The sequence below is a fragment of the Megascapheus bottae genome, chromosome 2 (genome assembly GCF_031878675.1).
Source record: "Megascapheus bottae isolate mThoBot1 chromosome 2, mThoBot2.hap1, whole genome shotgun sequence".
NCBI classification, from domain to species: domain Eukaryota; kingdom Metazoa; phylum Chordata; class Mammalia; order Rodentia; family Geomyidae; genus Megascapheus; species Megascapheus bottae.
In genome coordinates, this window is record NC_143510.1 from 78,678,814 (window position 1) to 78,699,167 (window position 20,354).

The window sequence follows — 20,354 nt, forward strand, 5'->3', positions numbered from 1 at the left end:
TATTCAGTTCCATTATACCTAGCAGATTCTTAGTTTCAGGTCCTCTGGGAGAAAGAATCTGACTGGTCCTGTGAGGTCAAGTGTTTGTCTTTGGTCCAGTTGCCATATGGCTGGTGGTAGAGTTGCATGGTCTAAATAACAATGCTGGGTGAATGGAAATGGTTTTTAGAGCAAAGATGTTTATACACATTGGTTAGCCATCCCAAAGCTGTATAAAGGAGGGTCCTGAAGTCATCTCCTATGCTATTTATCTGAACAATTAACATCATTACTATTCTGTTAAGTCCTCAGGGTTGAAAACTTGGATTAATTTCAAATTTTTCATTTTCTGTTGCCTTTCACATTTGTTATCCATTGCTTTTCCTATTTATTCACATTTTCATTCAATAATTATTTGTAGAGTAACTTCACATTTTCATTCAATAATTATTTGTAGAGTGACAACTAACTCCTGGACATTGTTCTAAGCATTTGGGACAAAACCTCACCAACTTCATCTTTGACTGATATTTTAAAATTGTTTTTGACTTCTAATCTACAAAGCTGGAAAACAAACAAAAATCTCCCCCATCATATATGATGAGGTACTGGGAATATGAAACCTAAAGTTCTGTTGACAGGGAAACTGGTGATTTTAGTATCGTCTCAAGATACTATGGAAAGGGTTCGTTACTGAGATTTGAAAATATGCTATGGTGGATAAATAGAAATTAATTTTTCTGTTAGTTTTCAAACTATCCAAATGAGTTCTTTTTGAAAATTGAACTTTTCATCTAAACAATTGCTTTTATATTTTTATTTTCAAATAAATGCCTTTTTGAGTAAGAACAATTGTAGAAAAAGTTATTTGTTATCAAGTGATAAGAAGAATAATACAAGCTTAATAATAAAAACTAACATTATTAAATACTTTGATCTAGATACTGTGTAAAGATACACACACACACTGATTTAGGTTAATCTTTCCCAGAAAATACATGCATTTTCAATTGATTCCAATGTATCAGTCAAGTTCAATCAGTTATTTTTGGTTGTGGGGCTTGAACTCTGGGCCTGGGTGCTGTCCCTTAGCTCTTCAGCTCAAGGCTACCGCCCTACCTCTTGAGCCATAGCCCTACTTCCCGTTTTCTAGTGGTTAATTGGAGATAAGAGTCTCATGGTCTTTAGTGCTCAGGCTGGATTTGAACCATGATCCTCACATCTCAGCCTCCTGAATAACTAGGATTATAGGTGTGAGCCACCGCACCTGGCTAAGACTTTGCTTTTTTTGAAAGGAGTTTTTCCTTATTACTGGGTGTTCATGGACTGAGAAAGACAGTACTTCACTGATTACCATACAATGACACCATGAGAGAATAAGTGGCTGGGCTAATAATCAGAGTCTTGATTCTCCACCAGACCTCTTCTGGACACCACCCCAGCTAGGATTGGAGAGAGTTATCACATGATCTCTAGGTGAGGGTGGATGTCCTTCTAGGTTTTCTTTAGGTAATTCGAGTACCTTGTTATATTTTGGTGAGAGTAAAGACTCCTGACTCTTTATTTGGCCTTTGCTGGAGGAGGTGAAGATGGAAGCTGCAGTCATGTCTGTGTCATTGGGCTAGAGAAGAATGCTACTATGTATAAACTTACTATACAAAGCTGCCGTTTTCCAGGTCCTCTGCTTAAAGACAGAAGTATTTCCTAGTAATTTTCCCTTCCATCTGTCCCATTGGTGTATTCAGGTTCTTGGCTTCATTCCACATGAATGGGTCCTCTGTTCTTGGGTCCCCTGTTCCTCTCCCACGTTGAGTCTTCTTAGTTTTGTTCTATAGATGCTGCCAAGAATTTAGATATACTTGGTAAGAGAGCGAGAGAGTGAGAAAGGAAAAATGTAAATTTATTTCATTGTTTTTGGAAGCAAAATTCCCTAATAGGCTAGTTTAAGTAGCAAGAAAAGAAATTTAATACACATACTTAGGCAGAAAAGCTACAGAGAGTGAGGCAACCCAGACATTAATGACATTAATAACATGTGAGAGGAACGAAGGGAGACCAGGAATTTCTCACCCAAAGCAGAACTGCATAGCTGCACAGCTTATATATTGCACTATCCTCAGGCACTGCTTGGGATTTCCTGTCTTTACTAATCTACTGGACCCTGTACTATTTGCACCATTCCAGCTGCTGTTGAGGTGATATCCCTCCAGGCTGGCTGCATGATTCCACCCCTTGAAAGCCACTCTCTACAGTTTCTGTGCTCTCCCACAGTTTTTGAACTAGAAAACTGCATTACCAACAATGAGATTTGTCACCTTTAGCAGCTAAGGGGCTTGGGTAATTCAACTTGGATGTATGGTGGTGCCTCTTGACCAGGAGGAAGGCAATGGTTACATTTTTCTCTCTAAAGCTCCCTTTTAGACTTTCGTAGACTTTGCTGTAGACTAATATACAGCATCTGAGAAACTCTATATAGCCTGAGATCAGGTTTGCAACCCAAGCTATTTGGGAGGCTGAGATGGAGAGGATCATAGTTCTGGTTTAGGCCAGCCTGAGGAGAAAAGTTCATTAAGACCCTCATCTCAACAGAAAAAGCTAGATATGGTGGCATGTGCCTTTCAGCCAGGTAGAAAACACAGGGACTGCATTCTAGGTAGAGCTAGGTAAGAAAAGAGACCCTATTCAAAGCATAACTAAAGCAAAAAGGTAGCAGGTGTGGCTCAAGGGGTAGAGCTCTTGTTCAGAAAGTGCAGCCTAAAATTTTAGTACTGAAAATAAAAAATCTCTATAACCTAAAGGGAGGTACCCTACAACAGCTCGTTGTACTGCTTGCTGAGTATATTAGCCACCATGTATTTCTTGCCATCTATCTCTCCAATTCCCCTTTCCTTTATTCTTATAATTCACAGGAATTACAGCCGTATATAAAAATGCAAAACACTAGCACTTGCTGTTTCCTCAAACTATTTTTGTAAAAGCATTTGAGCTGATTATTATGTATTTATTTTTAGGAAACTCAAGTTAACCAAATAAGAATGAAAGGTTAAAAAAAAAAAAAAAGGGATTCAGGGATGGAGGTGTGGCCGAGTGGTAGAATGCTTGCCTAGCATACATGAAGCCCTGGGTTTGATTCCTCAGTATCACATACTCAGAAAAGTGTGCTGTGGCTCAGAGTATCCAGAAAGCTTGAGAAAGCTGAAGGAAAGTGTTTAGGCCCTGAGTTCAAGCCCCAAGTCTGGCAAAAAAAAAAAAATCAAGGGCGGGGATTTTAAAGTTGAAGGTCAGCAAAGATTCAATTGTTTTGGAGCAGTTAATCAAAAGATTAAGGTATGGTTCAAAAAGGCAGAGTGCCTCTCTTTCAACTTGGAGAATTGGCAGGGTAGATATTGCTGAAAACCAGGCCTGGAATAGAACAAATACCCTAAGCTTGGGCTTAGAAACATGAAGTAGAGATTTACATACATATAGGCCTAAGTTGGAGTTCCTGAATTCCTCTGAGTCTTCCTTCTTTCAGAAAGAGCCCCTACCACTTGCCAGAGATAAGCAATTTCTTCTTGCCTGGGGGAACACACAATGACCTAATCTGAAGCAGGTGCCTTTCAAGATGAAGCTTGTTTTCTTCAAAACATACCCCCAACGTACTTGATTGCCTCTTGGCTGAAAAGCAAAGTCAGGTTTAAGCACAGCCTGAGCAGGAAATTACAAGTTCTATTCTGAGAAGAAATAAACCACATGCCAAGGGGATGGCAGGATCCAAGTAATAAAGGATAACTGGAAGAAGGGCATGATGCACAGGAGAGCATTGAATAGAGAAGTCTTCCATTATCCATAATATAGATTAAAAAGGAGACAATATTTAACAGAATACCCACACTGAACTTCTGTCTGTCTGTCTGTCTATCTATCTGTCTATGTTTTTGTTCTGAAACTGGGGCCTGAGCTAAGAATCTGGGTACATTCCTGAGCTTTTTTGCTCAAGGATAAGCACTCAATCACTTGAGCACTTACAGGTTCACATCTGGCATTTGGTGGTGCTTCCCTAGTTGCCAGAATTATAAGCATGAGCTACTGGTGCCCAGCATTGTATATAACATTTAAAAATCATTATAACATACTCCACAGAATACCTTTCAATTTTGGTTAGCTATAGGGAGTGTGTAGGCTCATCTGTGCATCATGTGGACACATTACAGAAATGCTTACATTTAACTGAGTGAATGGATAAAGAAGTAAAATTATTTTTATGCCTACATATTAGGAGGTGAGGTGGGCAAGGAAAATTTTTGTGCTTTTTTTGCATAAGGATTGCATCTATCTAGTTATTTGGGACAGGTTCAAGTACTGAACAACTAAATTACCCAACTCATTTATTATTTAAATTTATAAACTTATTTATCTCTCCACCAATAACTTCAGATAAAAAAAGAATCTTGAATGGGCAAAAAAAAGATCCTTGCAGGCTGCCAAGGCATTAATAATAAGAAACAGCAATTTACATTATTTATAAGGAAGGTATTTATTTAGCCCTGTCAGAAAAGTAGTTGCCTCACTCCATTCTTTCATTACAGAGGAAAGAATAAAGCAGAGTGACAAGCAAATAGAAGAGATATTATATTGGCTGCATCTTGTTATAAGAAAAATAACATTGCTAATCTGTTAAAGATGCCTCAGATATAATTTGAACTGTGCAAATGGAAACTTCCACCTCACCAGGATGATGATTCAGAATCTAACACCTATTAGTATTCAGCTTCCAAAAACTAATTCAAATTAAGCATTGTCAACTTAAGTATGTAAAAGGAAGAAGATGACTAAGATACAGTGTTTCATAATTCAAGTATTTGAATTTAATGAGTCATATTTCTTTTACCCTTAACTTTCAAATCTGAACACTGTAAGAAAGGTCGTTAGTGAGAGCAAGCAGACCATAGGGGGGAAAAATCCCACTTTGTTTTCTTTACCTTTTCTTTCCTCTTGTCTGCCCATGTTAATTTAATTAAATCCTGCTATTTCACTTTCATCAATAGGATAGTTCTTAATTGGAAGCTGCATCAGCTTTTGATCTGAAGTGGACAAGTTTGGTATCTACCAAAAATAAGAGGAATATGAGAACAAGACAGTTCAGAAAGCTGAACTCTCAAAAAATGTCTATTAGTATTTTATTTTAATGTTCAAAGATGAATTTTTCCCCTCTGGATCTTAGTTCTTTTATGTTAATTTTTTTTTACTGATTACCTAGAGATGAGATAGAATCTTTAAAAAATACATTCTGCTTCCCACACTGTGAAGCAGAGGCAGGAGGATCCTGAATTTGAGGCCTGATTTAGCTATGTAGCAAGAATCTAAAACATTGTCTCAGAGTATCATGTCTACATCCTAATTTAGAGAACTAGACTCAATCAGTGAGGTATCATTGCCTTTTACTGCTTTGACAGGAAGATTTTGTGGCTACAATTACTTGTCTCAATGGGCAAAATTTCTGGCATCTTCCTTCACAAAAGCCTGGGGTATATTACCCATCACATATGAGGCTAGCCTTGTAAATTGGTATAGGCCCACAAAACCTCCAAAAATTTAGGTCAGATATGAAAGAAATCGGCTGTGTTAATATGCTTCTTAATGAGAGAATAGGGTATTAAGGTCATCACCTTTCTTTTCCTTTATTTTTATGTGTGAAAGAACTGCAATCATTTTCAGTATTAAGGACCTTTTTTTTTTTAATAAAGAGCCAGCTCTGTTTCTTCTTTTAGGTATTTTTTTAAAACTACATAATTTATAAGGAATGCGGATTATTAGTTGAAACTTTAAATATACATGAATAAACTAGACTCTGGGTCTCATAATATGCAGGGAAAGAAGAACTTCCTTTGTCACTAAGTATTTCCCTTGAGGCCTGTAGTTTGCCCATTAGGAATGAAGTCTCCTCAGATCCTTGTTTAAAAATTCAAAAGTATTCAAAAGTATTCTGAGATTTAACACTTTAAGCCAGGAGCTAACACTTCAAGCCATTAGTATGTATTGTCAAATTATTAAGGTTGAGTAAAATGGTCATTAATCTATATTGGTGTTTAGGATGATTGAATGCAAACAAATAAAAAATCATAGTTATTAGAGGCACAGACTTCATTACATATTGGACATACACCCGAATGTACACATGGAAGCAAATGAATGAGTGGCCAAGTATTTGATTGTTAAATTCCTTGTCCTAGAGATTCCTAATCTCAATTTGGAAGCTTCATTTAGGAGGACTTATTACTGTGATCAATGCAGCTTATTCTTTCTGATCCTGGGATCTGGAGTCACAAAACTGGGAAATGGTCTTACTGACTTTGGTCAAAATATTTGTCTTCCATTAAGCGTTGGTTTCCTGAACAGTGAAACACTTAAGATACTAATAGTACCCGATGTTGTGAAGTGGTTACCATGATCAAACAAAAATCAAAGATCATGATACTATGTTTCTTTCAAGTACTTAGAACAATGGCTGGCATTGTTAATTACCACTATTGTTCAAATGTGGTTAAAAAAAAAAGTACGGAAGGGTAAAGCATAGCCCAGATTTGTGATGGTTAATTTTCGACTCCAGTACTCGAAGCTTTCTCCGTTCAAAAATCTTCTGTATTCTGATTTCTTCAGAAGTGCCACCCCAGAGCCCAGGACAACCTCCAGAGCATCATTCCTTCCTCGTCCGCGTTTTGTTCTTCCTCTGCCCTGTAGGGGTCGCTGTGTTCACTGAAAAGCGCGCGGGCGGGGGGGGGGGGACGGGGGGGGCGGGAGGATACTGTGTTGCCAGGAGACCGTTGCCAGGCAACCGCGTGTATACACACGCTCTGGGCAGCGGGACCGGCGGGTGGTGGAGACGTCAACATGGCAGCGTCCGGCACCTTGGCGAGCTCTCCATCCGAATCCCCCTCCGCCTCATCACCACCAGAACTTCCACCAACCCCACCTTCGACCTCCACAGCTTTTTTGAAGTCATCCCAGGAGTCCAAGATCAGCGGGGGCCCGCTGCTTCGCCGGTCGTGTCCTGAGGAGAAGTTGCCCAATGCCGTGTTTTATGGGCCGTTAGACGCTAAAAACCCGCTCTTGGCCTCTTTCGAGAAGGAGATTCGCGAGCTGTTAGGTTTTATGAGGAAAAAGAAGACGCTGGCGACGACGGAACTGAAGGACGAGTTTCACCGGCGTAGGTAAGCAGAGGCCAGGCGCCGGGGCGGGCGCGGGCCGGTGGAGGGCCGGAGGGCCGGCCGGAGGAGGCGGCCGAGGCGGCGGGGAACGCGGGCGGCCCGGGGACGCGGGGCCTGAGCGCCAGGCCTGAGGGGGACCCGGCCGGGGGGCCTCGGACGAGCCAAGTTCCAGAAGTGGAGATTCGTCGCTCAGCCAAAGTACAAGTCAACACAGAAAAAGTTTCCTGAGCTCCCGTGGGTTCCGAGCTGTCTCCTCCAGAGTGGCCACCTAGGCGAATGCTTTCATGGTGTCTTCCGGGGTGGGGATGATTCACAAGGGAGCATTTAACTGGTGAGCATCGGGGTTGGAATTGGAAGACTATTGGAGGATTGACTTGGAGATGGGCGAGTTCTTCAAGGAAACCCGCCCCTCTGCACTTGGATTGCCATCCGTGGGCCGGAACAACTGAGTTTCATTTTAATATGTCCATTGGTTCATCCCCAGCTCTTGACTCCCCACTTTCCAGTCTCCACAGGCTTCATTGTTTCACTTTTTCACCCGTGTACATTAAGTACGATATTCGTCCTCCCTCCCCTCCCTTCCTACTCCAACTAGTACCCACACTCTGGAGAGGACTTGTTTCACATTTCAAAGAACCTTTTTGATGTCACGAAGGGTGTGACAGCTTACTTTCTTATTATATTGCAATTAGGATCATAGAGATTTGTTTTTTCCTCCTTGAGTTTATGACTCATCTGCACGTTTGCCTTTTCTTTCTTTCTTTTTTTTTTCCCCCCGTGGAGTCTGCCATCATGTTATTACTGTGAACTGCAAGCTACCTGCTTTTGAGATCCTTTCTTTTTTTTTTTTTTTTTTTTTTTTTTTTTTTTTTTTTTTTTTGGCAGTCCTGGGCTTAAGCTCAGGGCCTGAGGACCGTCCTTGGATTTTTCTCAAGGCTAGAGCTCTACCACTTGACCCTCAGCACCACTTCTGGCTTTTTCTAAGTATGTGGTATAAAGGAATCGAACCCAGGTCTTCATGCATGCACTCTACCACTAGGCTAAACTCCTGGCCCTGAGATCCTTTCTTCTTTATGTTACTATCTTTCTTGGTTAAATGCATTGCAAAATGAACAATCACAAATGTAGAGAAGTTGAAAGGAATACCAACATAGTAATTTTAATAATCATGAAAATATACATATGTAATATACATATCTATGCATATCAAACATTTTTGTTCACATGCTAAGTGCTAGGTTTAACATAATATGTTATTCATTCATGCATCTACTTATTGAGTACTTTCTGTATATTAGAGTGCCTTTCTAGGAAAGCATCATGTTAACAAAAGATATAAAAATGTTTGTCTTTGACAAACATGAGCCAGTGGCTCATACTTGTCTTAGCTACTAAGGAGGCTGAAATCTGCAGATTGTGTTTCAAAGCCAGCTAGGGTAGGAAAGTCAATGAGATCTTATTCCAGTTACAAAACCAAACCAAACCAAATCAAACCAAAACAAAAGAACAACAACCGAGAAGTGGAGCTGTGGCTCAAGTGATAAAGCACTAGTTTTGGGTAAAAGAAACTCAGGCCCTAAATTCAAGCCCAGGACCAGCACAAATACACAAAGTTTATTGTTATGATGCGTACATTTAAAAATAATTTTATTAATTACTAAAGTGTTTTACAGAGAACACACCCTTTCATAAGTCAATAATGAGTACATTTCATTTTTTTTTTGCCAGTCCTGGGCTTGGGCTCAGGGCTTGAGCACTGTCCTTGGACTTTCTCAAGGCTTGAGCTCTACCACTTGAGCCTCAGCACCACTTCCAGCTTTTTGCTATGTATGTGGTACCGAGGAATCGAATCCGGGTCTTCATGCATGCTAGGCAAGCACTCTACCACTAGGCCAAACTCCTGGCCCCTGAGTACATTTCTTTTTTTTGGACAATGTCCTCCCTTCTCTTGCCTTCCCCCAATTTCTCCCTTCCTCCCCTAGAAGTTACACAGGTCATTTTTAACATAGTGTATAATGAATAGCATGATTGAATTTGTTTACCCTCCCTCTTTCCCTTTTTGCCCCCCTTGCCCTCCCTAAAAGAAAAAACCAAACACCACTAACACCAACAAGAACAACAATAAAAACCCCATGTTTCTGTTTCCTGGAGTTAATGTTGTATAGTATTTTAAATGTTCAGAGAAGTTACATCTTTGTGTTCCTTCCCTAATGGTATTTGCTTTTGAACTATGTGAATGCCATTAAGACCTGTATTGGTTTTCATTTCCAGTTACAGTTTAGATCTAGCTTTCACACAGGAGAGAAAACATGTACCATTTGTCTCTCTGAGTTTGACTTATTTCAAAGGTCTGACATTATATTTTTGTGAGTATAAACAACTTCTAAAGGAATATAGACCTATAGAAGCCTCTCTTGCCTATGGATTTGCTCTCTGTGGTTTCAGTTACATGTGGTCAGTCATAATCTGAAAATATTAAAAGGGAAATCCCAGAAATAAACAGTTTTGAATGGTGTTTTCTTTTGGTGTATGATGAAGTCTTGCCCTGTCCTGCTGTATCCCATCTGGAATGTGAATCATTGCTTTATCCAGCATATCCATGCTATAGATAAAACCTTCTGGTCCATTAGTTAGAAGCCATCTTGGTTATCAGATCAACTATCATGGCATCATAGTGCTTATGTCCCAGTAACTTATTTTTACTTAATAATAATGCCACAGTGAAAGAGCAATGATGCTGGCAACTCAACTGTGCCAAAGAGAAGCTGCAAGTACTCTCTTTAAGAAAGTCTTAACTTTTTTTTTTTTGTCAGTCATGGGGCCTGAACTCTGGCCCTGAGTGCTGAGAGCTTTCCCTGAGCTCTTCAGCTCAAGGTTAGTGCTCTACCACCTTGAGCCACAGCACCACTTCTGGTTTTCTGGTGGTTAATTGGAGATAAGAGTCTCATGGACTTAAGTGCCCTGTCTGGCTTTGATCCTCAGATCTCAGCCTCCTGAGTAGCTAGTGTTACAGGAATGAGCCACCAGTGCCAGGCTTAAAAAACAGAGAAATCTAAGTTCTTAATGAGGAAAGAAAAACTTACACATGAAAATTGCTAATAAACACAATATAGTAAGGTACTTTGAGATATATCACCTGCACATATAACTTTTATTAATTTATTTATTTGCCACTCCTGAGATTTGTGCTCAGGACCTGGGCACTGTCCTTGTGTTTTCTCAAGGCTCTACCACTTGAGTCACAGTACCACTTCTGGCTTTTTCTGTGTATGTGGTACCGGTTAATAGAACCCAGGGCTTAATGCATGCTAGGCAAGCACTTTACCAGTAGGCCACACATAACCTTTATATAGTTTATATGGTTTATTATACATTTTTTTGTGGGTCATGGGGCTTGAACTTGGCCTGGCCACTGTCCCTGAGCTCTTTAGCTCAAGGCTACCACCCTACCCTTGAGCCAAGCCCCACTTCCTATTTTTCAGAGGTTAATAGGAGATAAGAGTCTCAGGTCCTTTTGTGCCCGGCTATCTTTGAACCTTGACCTTCAGATCTCAGTCTCCTGAGTAGCTAGGATTACAGGCATGAGCCACTGTGCCTGGCTTATATTCTACTTTTATTATTGCTTAAATATAATTGTCTAATATATATGTGAGAGTTTATCATAGGTATGTGTTATAGGAAAAAGACACAGTATATGTAGTTCAGTGCTGTCTGAGGTTTAGTATATCCACTAAGGGATCTTAGGATGTATATGCTGGTATAAGTGAGCATTGCAACAAATACATTTTACAAAGAGATAAATGCTAAATAGAAACATAAATCAAGGAATAAAGTTGGAGGATATCAGATTACAAGTCCAGTTCAAAATGAGGTGGAAGGGAGCCAGGTCAGGAAAGATTGAAGGGGTCCTTTTAGAAAGATGTGATGTATAAGCAGTTGATGAGTATAAGCCCCACGGGGAAATTGGCAAGTATGTTGAGTTGGGATTGTGATTGTAGGAAGAGCAGGTTTTGAATAGGAGGGAAGTAAATGGAGAGTTTTAATTGTAGATAGATTGAGATGCAGGTCAAAATTCAGGCAGAGCTATGATTAGGTTTTGGGCATTTGAATTTGGAGGTTAAAAGGAGATACAATTAAAAAAAATCCATCAGTGTGTTAGTAGTACTCCTTATGGTACCTAACAAAATAACTGAGAGAGTGTATGTACATGGAAAAGAGTAAAAGACTGACCCCAGATTGACAAGTGGGAGAGAAATGCACTAGCAGAGACTAAAAAGTAGCCAAGCAGTAGTAGGAAAACTAGTAAGCACAGGTGTACTAAAAGCAGAGAGAGAAAGTATTTCAAGGGGAAAGTCTTGTAAATCCTACTGATTCAGGTTAGAGGGGAACCAAGACTGGACTGAGGAATAGAAGTAGAGAATAGCCTTTTATGCTAGACATGGTGGTGCATACCTGTAATTCAGCATGCAGAAACCTGGGGCAGGAGGATTTTTAGTCTGAAGCCAGTTTAAGCTACATAGGCCTAAGCATAAAGAAAAAACACATACCCAAACTGTATGCACTTATTTAATTTGTGCTTAATCTCCATTTTCACTACCAGTAATTTTAGTCCAAAACACAATTTCTCTGCATCCACTCCATTTGAACTCTCTCCTTCACATAGCAGTCAAGGTGGCCATTATAAATACATCATCAACTTTCATTTAAAGCCTTTCCATTGTTTGCTATTGCTTCTTCATGTTGTTCCTCTCTTCTTGGAACTTTGCTGATCTTTATTTTTGCTGTCTCCTTTGGAATGTTCTTCCTTGAGCTTTTCAGATGTTTGGCTTCTTCATTTCTCCCAGGTCTTGGTTCATTTGTTAGAACCTTACAGAAAAATTTCCTATCTGATGCAGATTTCACCTATCAATTTGTATTTTTAAATCTGTTTTCTTGCATATTGTCTAGTTCTTTTATTAGAATGTAAGCCCCCTGGTGGTCTGAGATAGTATGTCTCTTCTTCATTGCCCTGTCTCTAGAACCTAGTCTGAGGACTGAGACACAGTAAACCATAGATATTTGTTATTAGAAGAATTCAAGGGGATACATTATCTTTGTATCCTTAGTAATTATGAATATTGTATACAGAAAATAGACCTGGGCCAATTTTTAGGACATTTTTCCCATCTTTAAAATAATCACAAATGTGAAGAATTAACCTAGACCTTAACAATTAAATGTTTTATGCGGTTTAGGAAGTTAATTTTGTTTATTTATGCAATCATTTATATGAGTGCCTTCAATGTGCTAGGTACTTCCCTAGTCACTGATTACACAGAGATGAACAAAATAGATATGGAAATCTGATCTTCCAGTCTAGTGAGGCAGATTGACTTTCAGTGAATGAATCATTGAGTCAACACACAAGCAGTTTCTTTTATTGAAAATAGCTGCTGAGTACTTACATGTGCTAACCACTGTAAAAAGCACAGAAGATGCAGCAGTGAACTAACAGAAGTCTCTGCCCTCTTGAACTTATAAAGGAGACAGCCATATCATAGAGGTACACTTTAAGATAATCTCGAAACTGGTGATTTCTAACAGGAAAAAGAAGGGAATATCTTATAGGATAGGAGACAGTAAGTTGTGACGGTACCTTGTGGTTTTCACTAAGTTAGAGTAGATGACACTTGAGCAGAGACATAAGAATGATAGAATGGGAACTTGCTTTCGAATGAATGGTAGGTGGCAGAAAGCTAAGATCAGAAAGGATGTTCAGGAGATAACTAGGCAAACAGATAAGAAGGGGGAACAAATGTAGAAGAAAATCTTTGGCAGGTAAGTCCCAGGCCCTTTGGAGGAACAGATAGTAGCCCACTTAGCAAAAAGCTGAGGACAGATGCTGTAGAATGAAGGGAGAAAGGATATGGGGCAGGGAGAGGTTTTAGAGGTACTTTAAAGAGTGAATTTATTCAAAATATGACAGGAAATCCTTGGGAAGTTTTTGATAAGGGATTAACCTTAGGCATTTTTGAAGGGGTTTAAAAATATTTTAGTGATATTGTCTAAGTGGAGCAGGAAGAGTACATGGAACAAGTTGGAAATCTAGGAAATAGGAGCTGCTTTTATGCCATATTTTTAAAATCAAAATTGTTTCTTTGTGTATAGGTATTTGTGTATAGGTACATTTTTAGTACTAAAATACATTTTTGATCATACAAGCAATGTCATGAAATAAGAGTATGATTAACATTTTTAAAGTGTGCTTTAGCAAAAACACATAAGATTTAGAGATGCTTTAACATAATCACATGAAATTTAGGTATTCTGCTTATACAGTTACAATCTTTTATTTTGGAACTTTCTAAATTTCCTTGAGCAGCTATAATCAGTGAACAGTTCAAATCATAACATGCTCTTTAAAATTATTATACAGGGCTGGGAATTTGGGCTAGTGGTAGAGTGCTTGCCTAGCATGCATGAAGACCTGGTTCAATTCCTTAGTACCACATATAGTTAAAGCTGAAAATGGGGCCATGACTGAAGTGGTAGATCTGTTGCCTTGAGAAAGCCCAAGAACAGCACGCAGGCCCTGAGTTCACGCCCCAGGACTGGCAAAAAAAATTATTATACACACCTGATAGTGTATATTGTTATTTTTTTGCTTAATCATTATGTAAGCCATTCTTAATGAGCAGTCTTACTCTGAACTTAGAAGTCACCGAAAAAAAAGTTTCATGTTATATAACCTCAATTGATTTAATGAAGCTGGTATTTTTCTTCTGTGAGTAACAAACTTACTCATCATTATCTCAGCTGTAAGATTTGGAAGAATTATCTAGTTCATCTACATAACTTGAAAATTCCAGCAAGTCTGTATATTTTAAAATTCATTACATCTATATGAATGCAGAACATTTTGTGAAGCAGCAAATTAAAAAGAAAATACAAAATGAATAAAGGAAACATCTTTTGCTTTTAAGCTTCTAGGTTTATATTTATCACATTATTTATTTGGCATTGTCATTTATTACTGGTGCATGTATATATTTTTCTTTTCTTTCTTTCTTTTTTTTTTCAACTCAGGGCCTGAGCATTGTCCTCAGGCACTCTGTCAGTTGAGCCACAGCATCACTTCTGGCTTTTCTTTCTTTCTTTCTTTCTTTCTTTTCTTTCTTTCTTTCTTTCTTTCTTTCTTTCTTTCTTTCTTTCTTTCTTTCTTTCTTTCTTTCTTTCTTTCTTTCTTTCTTTCTTTCTGTGGGTCATGGGGCTTGGACTTTTGGTCTGTGCAGCCTGGGCACTGTCCCTGAGTTCTTCAGCTGAAGGCTATTGCCCTACCCCTTGAACCACAGCCCCACTTTTGGTTTTCTAGTGATTAACTGGAGATAAGAGTCTCATGTTCTTTTTTTTTCTTTTTTTTTTTTTTGCCAGTCCTGGGCTTGAGCTCAGGGCCTGAGCACTGTCCTTGGACTTTCTCAAGGCTAGAGCTCTACCACTTGAGCCTCAGCACCACTTCTGGCTTTCTTCTATGTATGTGGTACCGAGGAATTGAACCCGGGTCTTCATGCATGCTAGGCAAGCACTTTAACCACTAGGCCAAACTCCCAGCCCAAGAGTCTCATGTTCTTTAGTGTCCAGCTTGGCTTTGAATCTTGATCCTCAGATCTCAGCCTCCTGAGTAGTTAGGATTACAGGTATGAGTTGCCACGTCTGCCTTCACTTCAGGCTTTTCTATGTATGTGGTACCGAGCAATCGAACCCAGGTCTTTGTGCATGCTAGGTAGGCACTCTACCACTATGCCACACTCCTGGCCCTGGTGCCTGTATATATTTCTCTACCTCAAATATTATTAATCAGTCCATATGAGACAATAAAGGACTGATTAATAATATTAAGGACTACTTTGTCCTTTTCATTTAGTCATTTAATTACCTCAATGAACTATTTGACAGGTTTCTCTAGAGATTGTTTCATTAATATTGTAACATTTCTTTAATATTGTAGCATGTACATCATAAGTAGTAGATCCATCTTTAGTAATTAAATTTAAAACCCTGTCTGTTAGCTTGGCCTATATTAATAAAATACTACAGACTAGATAGGTTTCAACAACAAATTTATTTTCTAGTTGTGGTTGGCATCTGGTGGGGGCTCTTTTCCTGGCTCATTGAAAACTGTTTATTCTTCACATAGTATTTCTTATGTGCAGACGGATACAACAAGCGTTCTGCTACTCTTCCTTCTCTACTACTTTGAACTACAGCACCATGTTTTTTTTTTTTTTTTCCTGGGGGTTTGAGGTAAGAGTGTCATGGACTTTTGTGCCTGGGCTGGCTTTGAACTGTGATCCTCAGATCTCAATTTCATGAGCCACTGATGCCCAACTACCATCTCTTTCTGTAAGGACATAATCTCACCAGATTAAGGTCCTAGCTTCATGATCTTATTTAACTTCCCTAGAGATCTCATCATCATCTAGTCATGTGAGGTATTTAGAATTTCAACAATAAATTTAGGTTGGGAGGACATAAATATTTGGTATATAATACAAAATTATTAACTAGAGATTTGTAAAATAGTATTGAAAAATATTAGAAGGAATGTAGGCTTTTCCTAGCAACATTTGTAATTTTTGGGAGCAATGGAAGGAACAAATAAGTGTTAACTAAATGAGTAAAATAATCAATGATAAGTTATCCTGGTAGCTGACTAGAAACTACTTTGATACTACTGTATGCTTTGTCTCTGTTTTACTTGGTGGAAGGTAGCATAACCTTGAATGGATCCACTAAATATTTGAGCCCATGAGCTCTTTATAGAAAATAATAAAATGATAAGAGAAATATTTTTCCTTAGAAAGGTCTACTTTATCTGGACTATGTAATTATAATCTCTCTGTTCCTCACGTTTACAATAACAATAAATACATTAAAAACGAAGAGGTTTTCTCTAATTATTTACTCATTCAATCTTTCAACAAATATTTATTGAGTTACCTACATTTACTATAGGCAGAAGGCCTAGACTTGCCAGCATACTATTGGAAGACTGGTTGGGTGTAGTAACAATAACTTGTAATCTACTCAGGAAACTGAGAGAGGAGCCTTTTGAATTTGAGGTCAGCCAGGGTTACATACTGAAACCTTGTCTCAGAAAACAAAACAATGCTGGTAGCTGTGGCTCATGCCTGTAATCTAGCTACTCAGATGGCTGAGATCTGAGGATAGCAGTTCAAAGCCAGTCCAGGCACTGAAGTCCAACTAACTACTAGAAAACTCAGAAGTGGGGCTGTGGTTGCAGTGATAGGGTGGTATTCTTGAGCTGAAGAGCTCAAGGACAACTCCAGGCCCTGGGGTAGAGCACAATCCTTGAGCTGAAGAGCACAGAGACAGAGTTCAAGGCCTATGATCCCCGCCCCCCCCAAAAACCCAAAGCAATGCAAAACAAAACAAAATACATCGTTGGAGAATTGGAGATAACCAATCTCAAAACAGACTTAATGTTATAGTAATAAAGATGTTGTGATAATTGGTGCAAGTAAAGACAGTGGAAGATAGAATTTGTATCTGTGTGCTATATATTCTTAGCTGATTTTTAACAAAGGAACAAGCATTACAGTGGAGAAAAAAAGGTCATCATTGCAACAAATAGTGCTGGAAACTGGCTAACTACAGGCAAAAAAGAAAATAATTGAAACACACACTTTATACTGCACAAAAATTTATATATCTAAAATCATATATCTAAATGTAATATTCAAATGATAAAATTCCTAGAAGATAACAGGAGAAAGTCTAGATGACTTTGGGTTCAGTGGTGACTTACTATATCAATCAGTAAGTACCAAATGCCCCATCCATAAAAGACAATTTTGATGTTAGACTTCATTAAGATGAAATATTTCTGCTTAGTGGAGGGCATTGTAGAGAAGATGAAAAGATAGCCCATGAATTGCCAAAGATATGTCTGGTAAAGTCTAGAACACTGCCAGCACCAAACGCTGACAAAAATATGGAGCAACATGAACTCTCATTCACTGCTGGTGGTGATGCAAAATGGACCCTCACTGTGGAAGACAGTTCAGTGCTTTCTTATGTAACAGCATACTCTTATCACATGATCCAATAATTGTGCTCTTTGGTATTCATATAGAGGGTTTAAGAATGTGTCCATATAAAGCCCTGCACACAGATATTTATAATAGCTTTATTTGTAATCACCAAAACTTGTAAACCATCAACTTGTCCTTTAGAAGACAAGTACAAAAAGCAACTGTGGTACTTCAGACAGTGTGATAGTAGTGTTAAAAAGAAATGAGCTGTCAAGCTACAAAAGACATGCAGGAAACTTAAATGTGTATTACTAAGTATTTAGCCTTTTTAAAGGCTTCATCTGTATTGCATTCTGGAAAAGGAAAAATGCAGAGACAGTAAAAATACCAAGGGTTAACAGATTAAAGAGAAAGGAAAAATGAAGAGGTGGAGCACAAACCATTTTTTAGAGCAGTGAAACTACTCTGTTATAATGGTGAGTATGTGTCATTACACATTGGTCCAAACCCATTAAATGTGCACCATCAAGAGAAAACCTTAATGTAAATCTATAGATGTTGGATGATAATGATGTGTCAGTGTTGGCTCATCAGTTGTAATAGGATGCACTACTGTGGTGTTGTGAGTATTGATAAAAGGTGGGAGCTGTAAGAAACCAATTTACCTTTCAATTTTGTTCTGTACTTAAAACTTCTCTAAAGATAGTACATTTAAAAATGTCTATAAAAGGTTTCAGTTTTTACATATAGGAAGTAATACTATAACTAATTATATTTATGATAAATAGGCTTTAACAATAAAACATTGAAAAGATAGCACAAGTTTTAAAGGCTTACTAATTAATTGAGCTTTCCCACTGACTTTGAGAATGTCATTTTATGTGTGTGTTTTTTTTAAACAGTGCCACCACTTTGTTTAATATCTGGACCAAATACGCCCCCAGGCTGCCAGCTGACTATTACAATGAAAAGCTTCTAAAGGTTGGAGATAGCCTTTGTCAAATCAAAGTAAGTGTCTCTGGAGCAAAGAGCAAAAGGGAAGCTCAACTTGGCTAATTATTATTTGGTCTAATAATTTTTCTACTGTACATATTTTGGACTTTTTTTCTTAAAAATAAATGAGGCTGGATTGAGGTTGTGGGAGGTGTGCTGGTGCCTTATGCCTGTAATCCTAGCTCCTCAAGAGGCTGAGATCTGAGGTTCAAAGCTGGGACAATAAAGTCCATGAGATTCTTATCTCCAATTAACTGCCAACAAGCTGGAAATAGAGCTGTGGTTCAAAGTGGCAGAGCTCCAGCTTTGAGGAAAAATGCCTAGGGACATTGCCCAGTCTCAGAGTTCAAACTCGAAGGATGGCAAACACACACTCACTCACACACACTCACACACACACACACACACACACACACACACACACACACAATCAATGAACATGTAAAAAGTTTAACACAAAAAGTGTAGCACAGTAACCAAAAGTTTAAATTTGTAGTTGTAATTCTCCAGGGGTGAGAAGTTGCACAGGAAGGACAGGCTGGCAGTGGATGGGAAGGCACTCAGATGATGAGGGTGTGGTAGGTACACAGCAGGAAGTGCTGAGTCACCATGTTCCTACCTTACACAAAGGGGCCCCAGACACCACTTCCTGTTGTTTTTGACATGGTTGCCCTTGCACAACCTACAGCCCTCAGGGCTCCTGGCCTTGCTGTTATGTTGCCCAGTTTCCAATGTCCTGTTTTAAGTGACTTTCAGCTTCTTCTGAATGGTTTACTGTGTGTGATTTACAGCAGTCATTCCATATATGTCTTGCTTCTTGTTCAGTATATTATATGCCAGACTGAGTCTGTGTTCTATTTTTAATTCCACAGTGAAGCCTAAATTTTGGAAGGTTGTAGATGGGTGAACTTGGTTTGATAAGACCACACCATGGCTGAGTTTTCAGTTAATGATAATGAGGGTTTTCCCTTTAAGCTTTGGCTTACATCCAAATTATTCTAAGTTATATGAACTGTTGGACAAAGAGTTATTTTATCCAAAAGAATTTTTGGCCAGACTGAGGCAGCAGTATTCATTGTTTCTAAATCTTTAGTGTCTTAGCTTCATTTTGCTCCTTCATTTCTACTTTCAGACTATTGAATTTGTTAGGTCTGGGAGGCAAATTTACCAAATGGAGGGTAAAATGTGGAAGTACTTTTTGTAAGGGAAAAACTAAACTAAGCTCTGTTTTCAGTGGCTAAAATTAGAGACAGCATTAACTCGGTGAAAATGGACCATGCCTCTTACAAATACTGGGATTAGAAAACCACAAGGGGAAAAATTGTAAGCAATGTGCTTGCAGAGTAACAATTTTGTTAAGAATTAAGAGAGCCAGGTGCGGTGGCTCATGCCTGAAATCCTAGCTACTCAGGAGGCTGAGATCTGGGGATCAAGGTTCAAGGCCAGCCTGGGCAAAAAGGTCCTGAGACCCTTTATCTCCAATTAACCTCTAGAAAACAGGAAGTGGGGCATGGCTCAAGGGTAGGGCGGTAGCCTTGAGCTGTAGAGCTCAGGGACAACGCCTTGAGCTGTAGAGCTCAGGGACAACACCCAGGCCCAGGGGTAGGGTGATAGTTTTGAGCTGAAGAGCTCAGGGACAGTGTCCAGGCTGAGTACAAGCCCCATGACCCACAAAAAAAAAAAAAAAAAAAAAAAAAGAGGAGCAAAACAGTGTTGGAATGTGGTTAACTCTCAAGGGATGAGGTTGTCAGACAGTAGTTCCCACCTAGATCTTAGCTTTTCCTGGAGATACAGCTGCCAGGGAGAAGCGGAGGAAATTGCAAAGGAACTCAGCTTTAAAGCACCGCTCATACTCCCTGCCAGAAACTCTAGGTCACTTGTGTCTATGGGTGAAACAAGCCAGGCTATACATTTCCCTCTGACTGAATGTTGGATTATTACCATTTGTTGGCATTGGATTTGAGTGCTTGGAGTTTGAATATTGTAGGTTTTACTATGCCAAATTCTTATCTTTGTGGTCAGGTCATGAAGGTTCTGTAACTTGTGGTGGGGCTATTTAAATAAAGTTATATTCATAGTACCATAGCTATCATATAATTTCACACTTGAAAATGGTGATAATAGTAGTAATAATCAACATCAGTGCTGGTGAGAATGAGTATTA

At 38.9% G+C, this 20,354-nt stretch overlaps 1 protein-coding gene and 1 long non-coding RNA gene across 6 annotated transcripts in view; one reads left to right on the forward strand and one right to left on the reverse strand.

Moving 5' to 3' along the window:
* Positions 1 to 1,639: 1,639 nt before the first annotated feature.
* LOC150067380 (uncharacterized) lies at positions 1,640 to 6,734 on the reverse strand. 2 transcript variants are annotated; one of them, XR_016534610.1, is made up of 3 exons: positions 6,646 to 6,734; positions 4,941 to 5,064; positions 1,640 to 1,817 (listed from the first exon to the last, which is right to left on the reverse strand). It is a non-coding gene; the product is annotated as an uncharacterized LOC150067380 (long non-coding RNA). The 2 variants fall into 2 exon arrangements; XR_016534611.1 differs by having other exon boundaries at positions 6,572 to 6,717.
* A 91-nt stretch (positions 6,735 to 6,825) lies between these two features.
* Cfap54 (cilia and flagella associated protein 54) overlaps positions 6,826 to 20,354 on the forward strand; it is a 270,425-nt gene continuing 256,896 nt past the window's right edge. For all 4 annotated transcript variants that reach the window (XM_090328446.1, XM_090328444.1, XM_090328445.1 and 1 more), the window contains exons 1-2: positions 6,826 to 7,169; positions 18,100 to 18,205. In XM_090328446.1, coding sequence (XP_090184572.1) covers positions 6,850 to 7,169; positions 18,100 to 18,205 — 426 coding nt within the window. In that variant the 5' untranslated portion in view covers positions 6,826 to 6,849. The remainder of the gene's footprint in view (positions 7,170 to 18,099; positions 18,206 to 20,354) is intronic.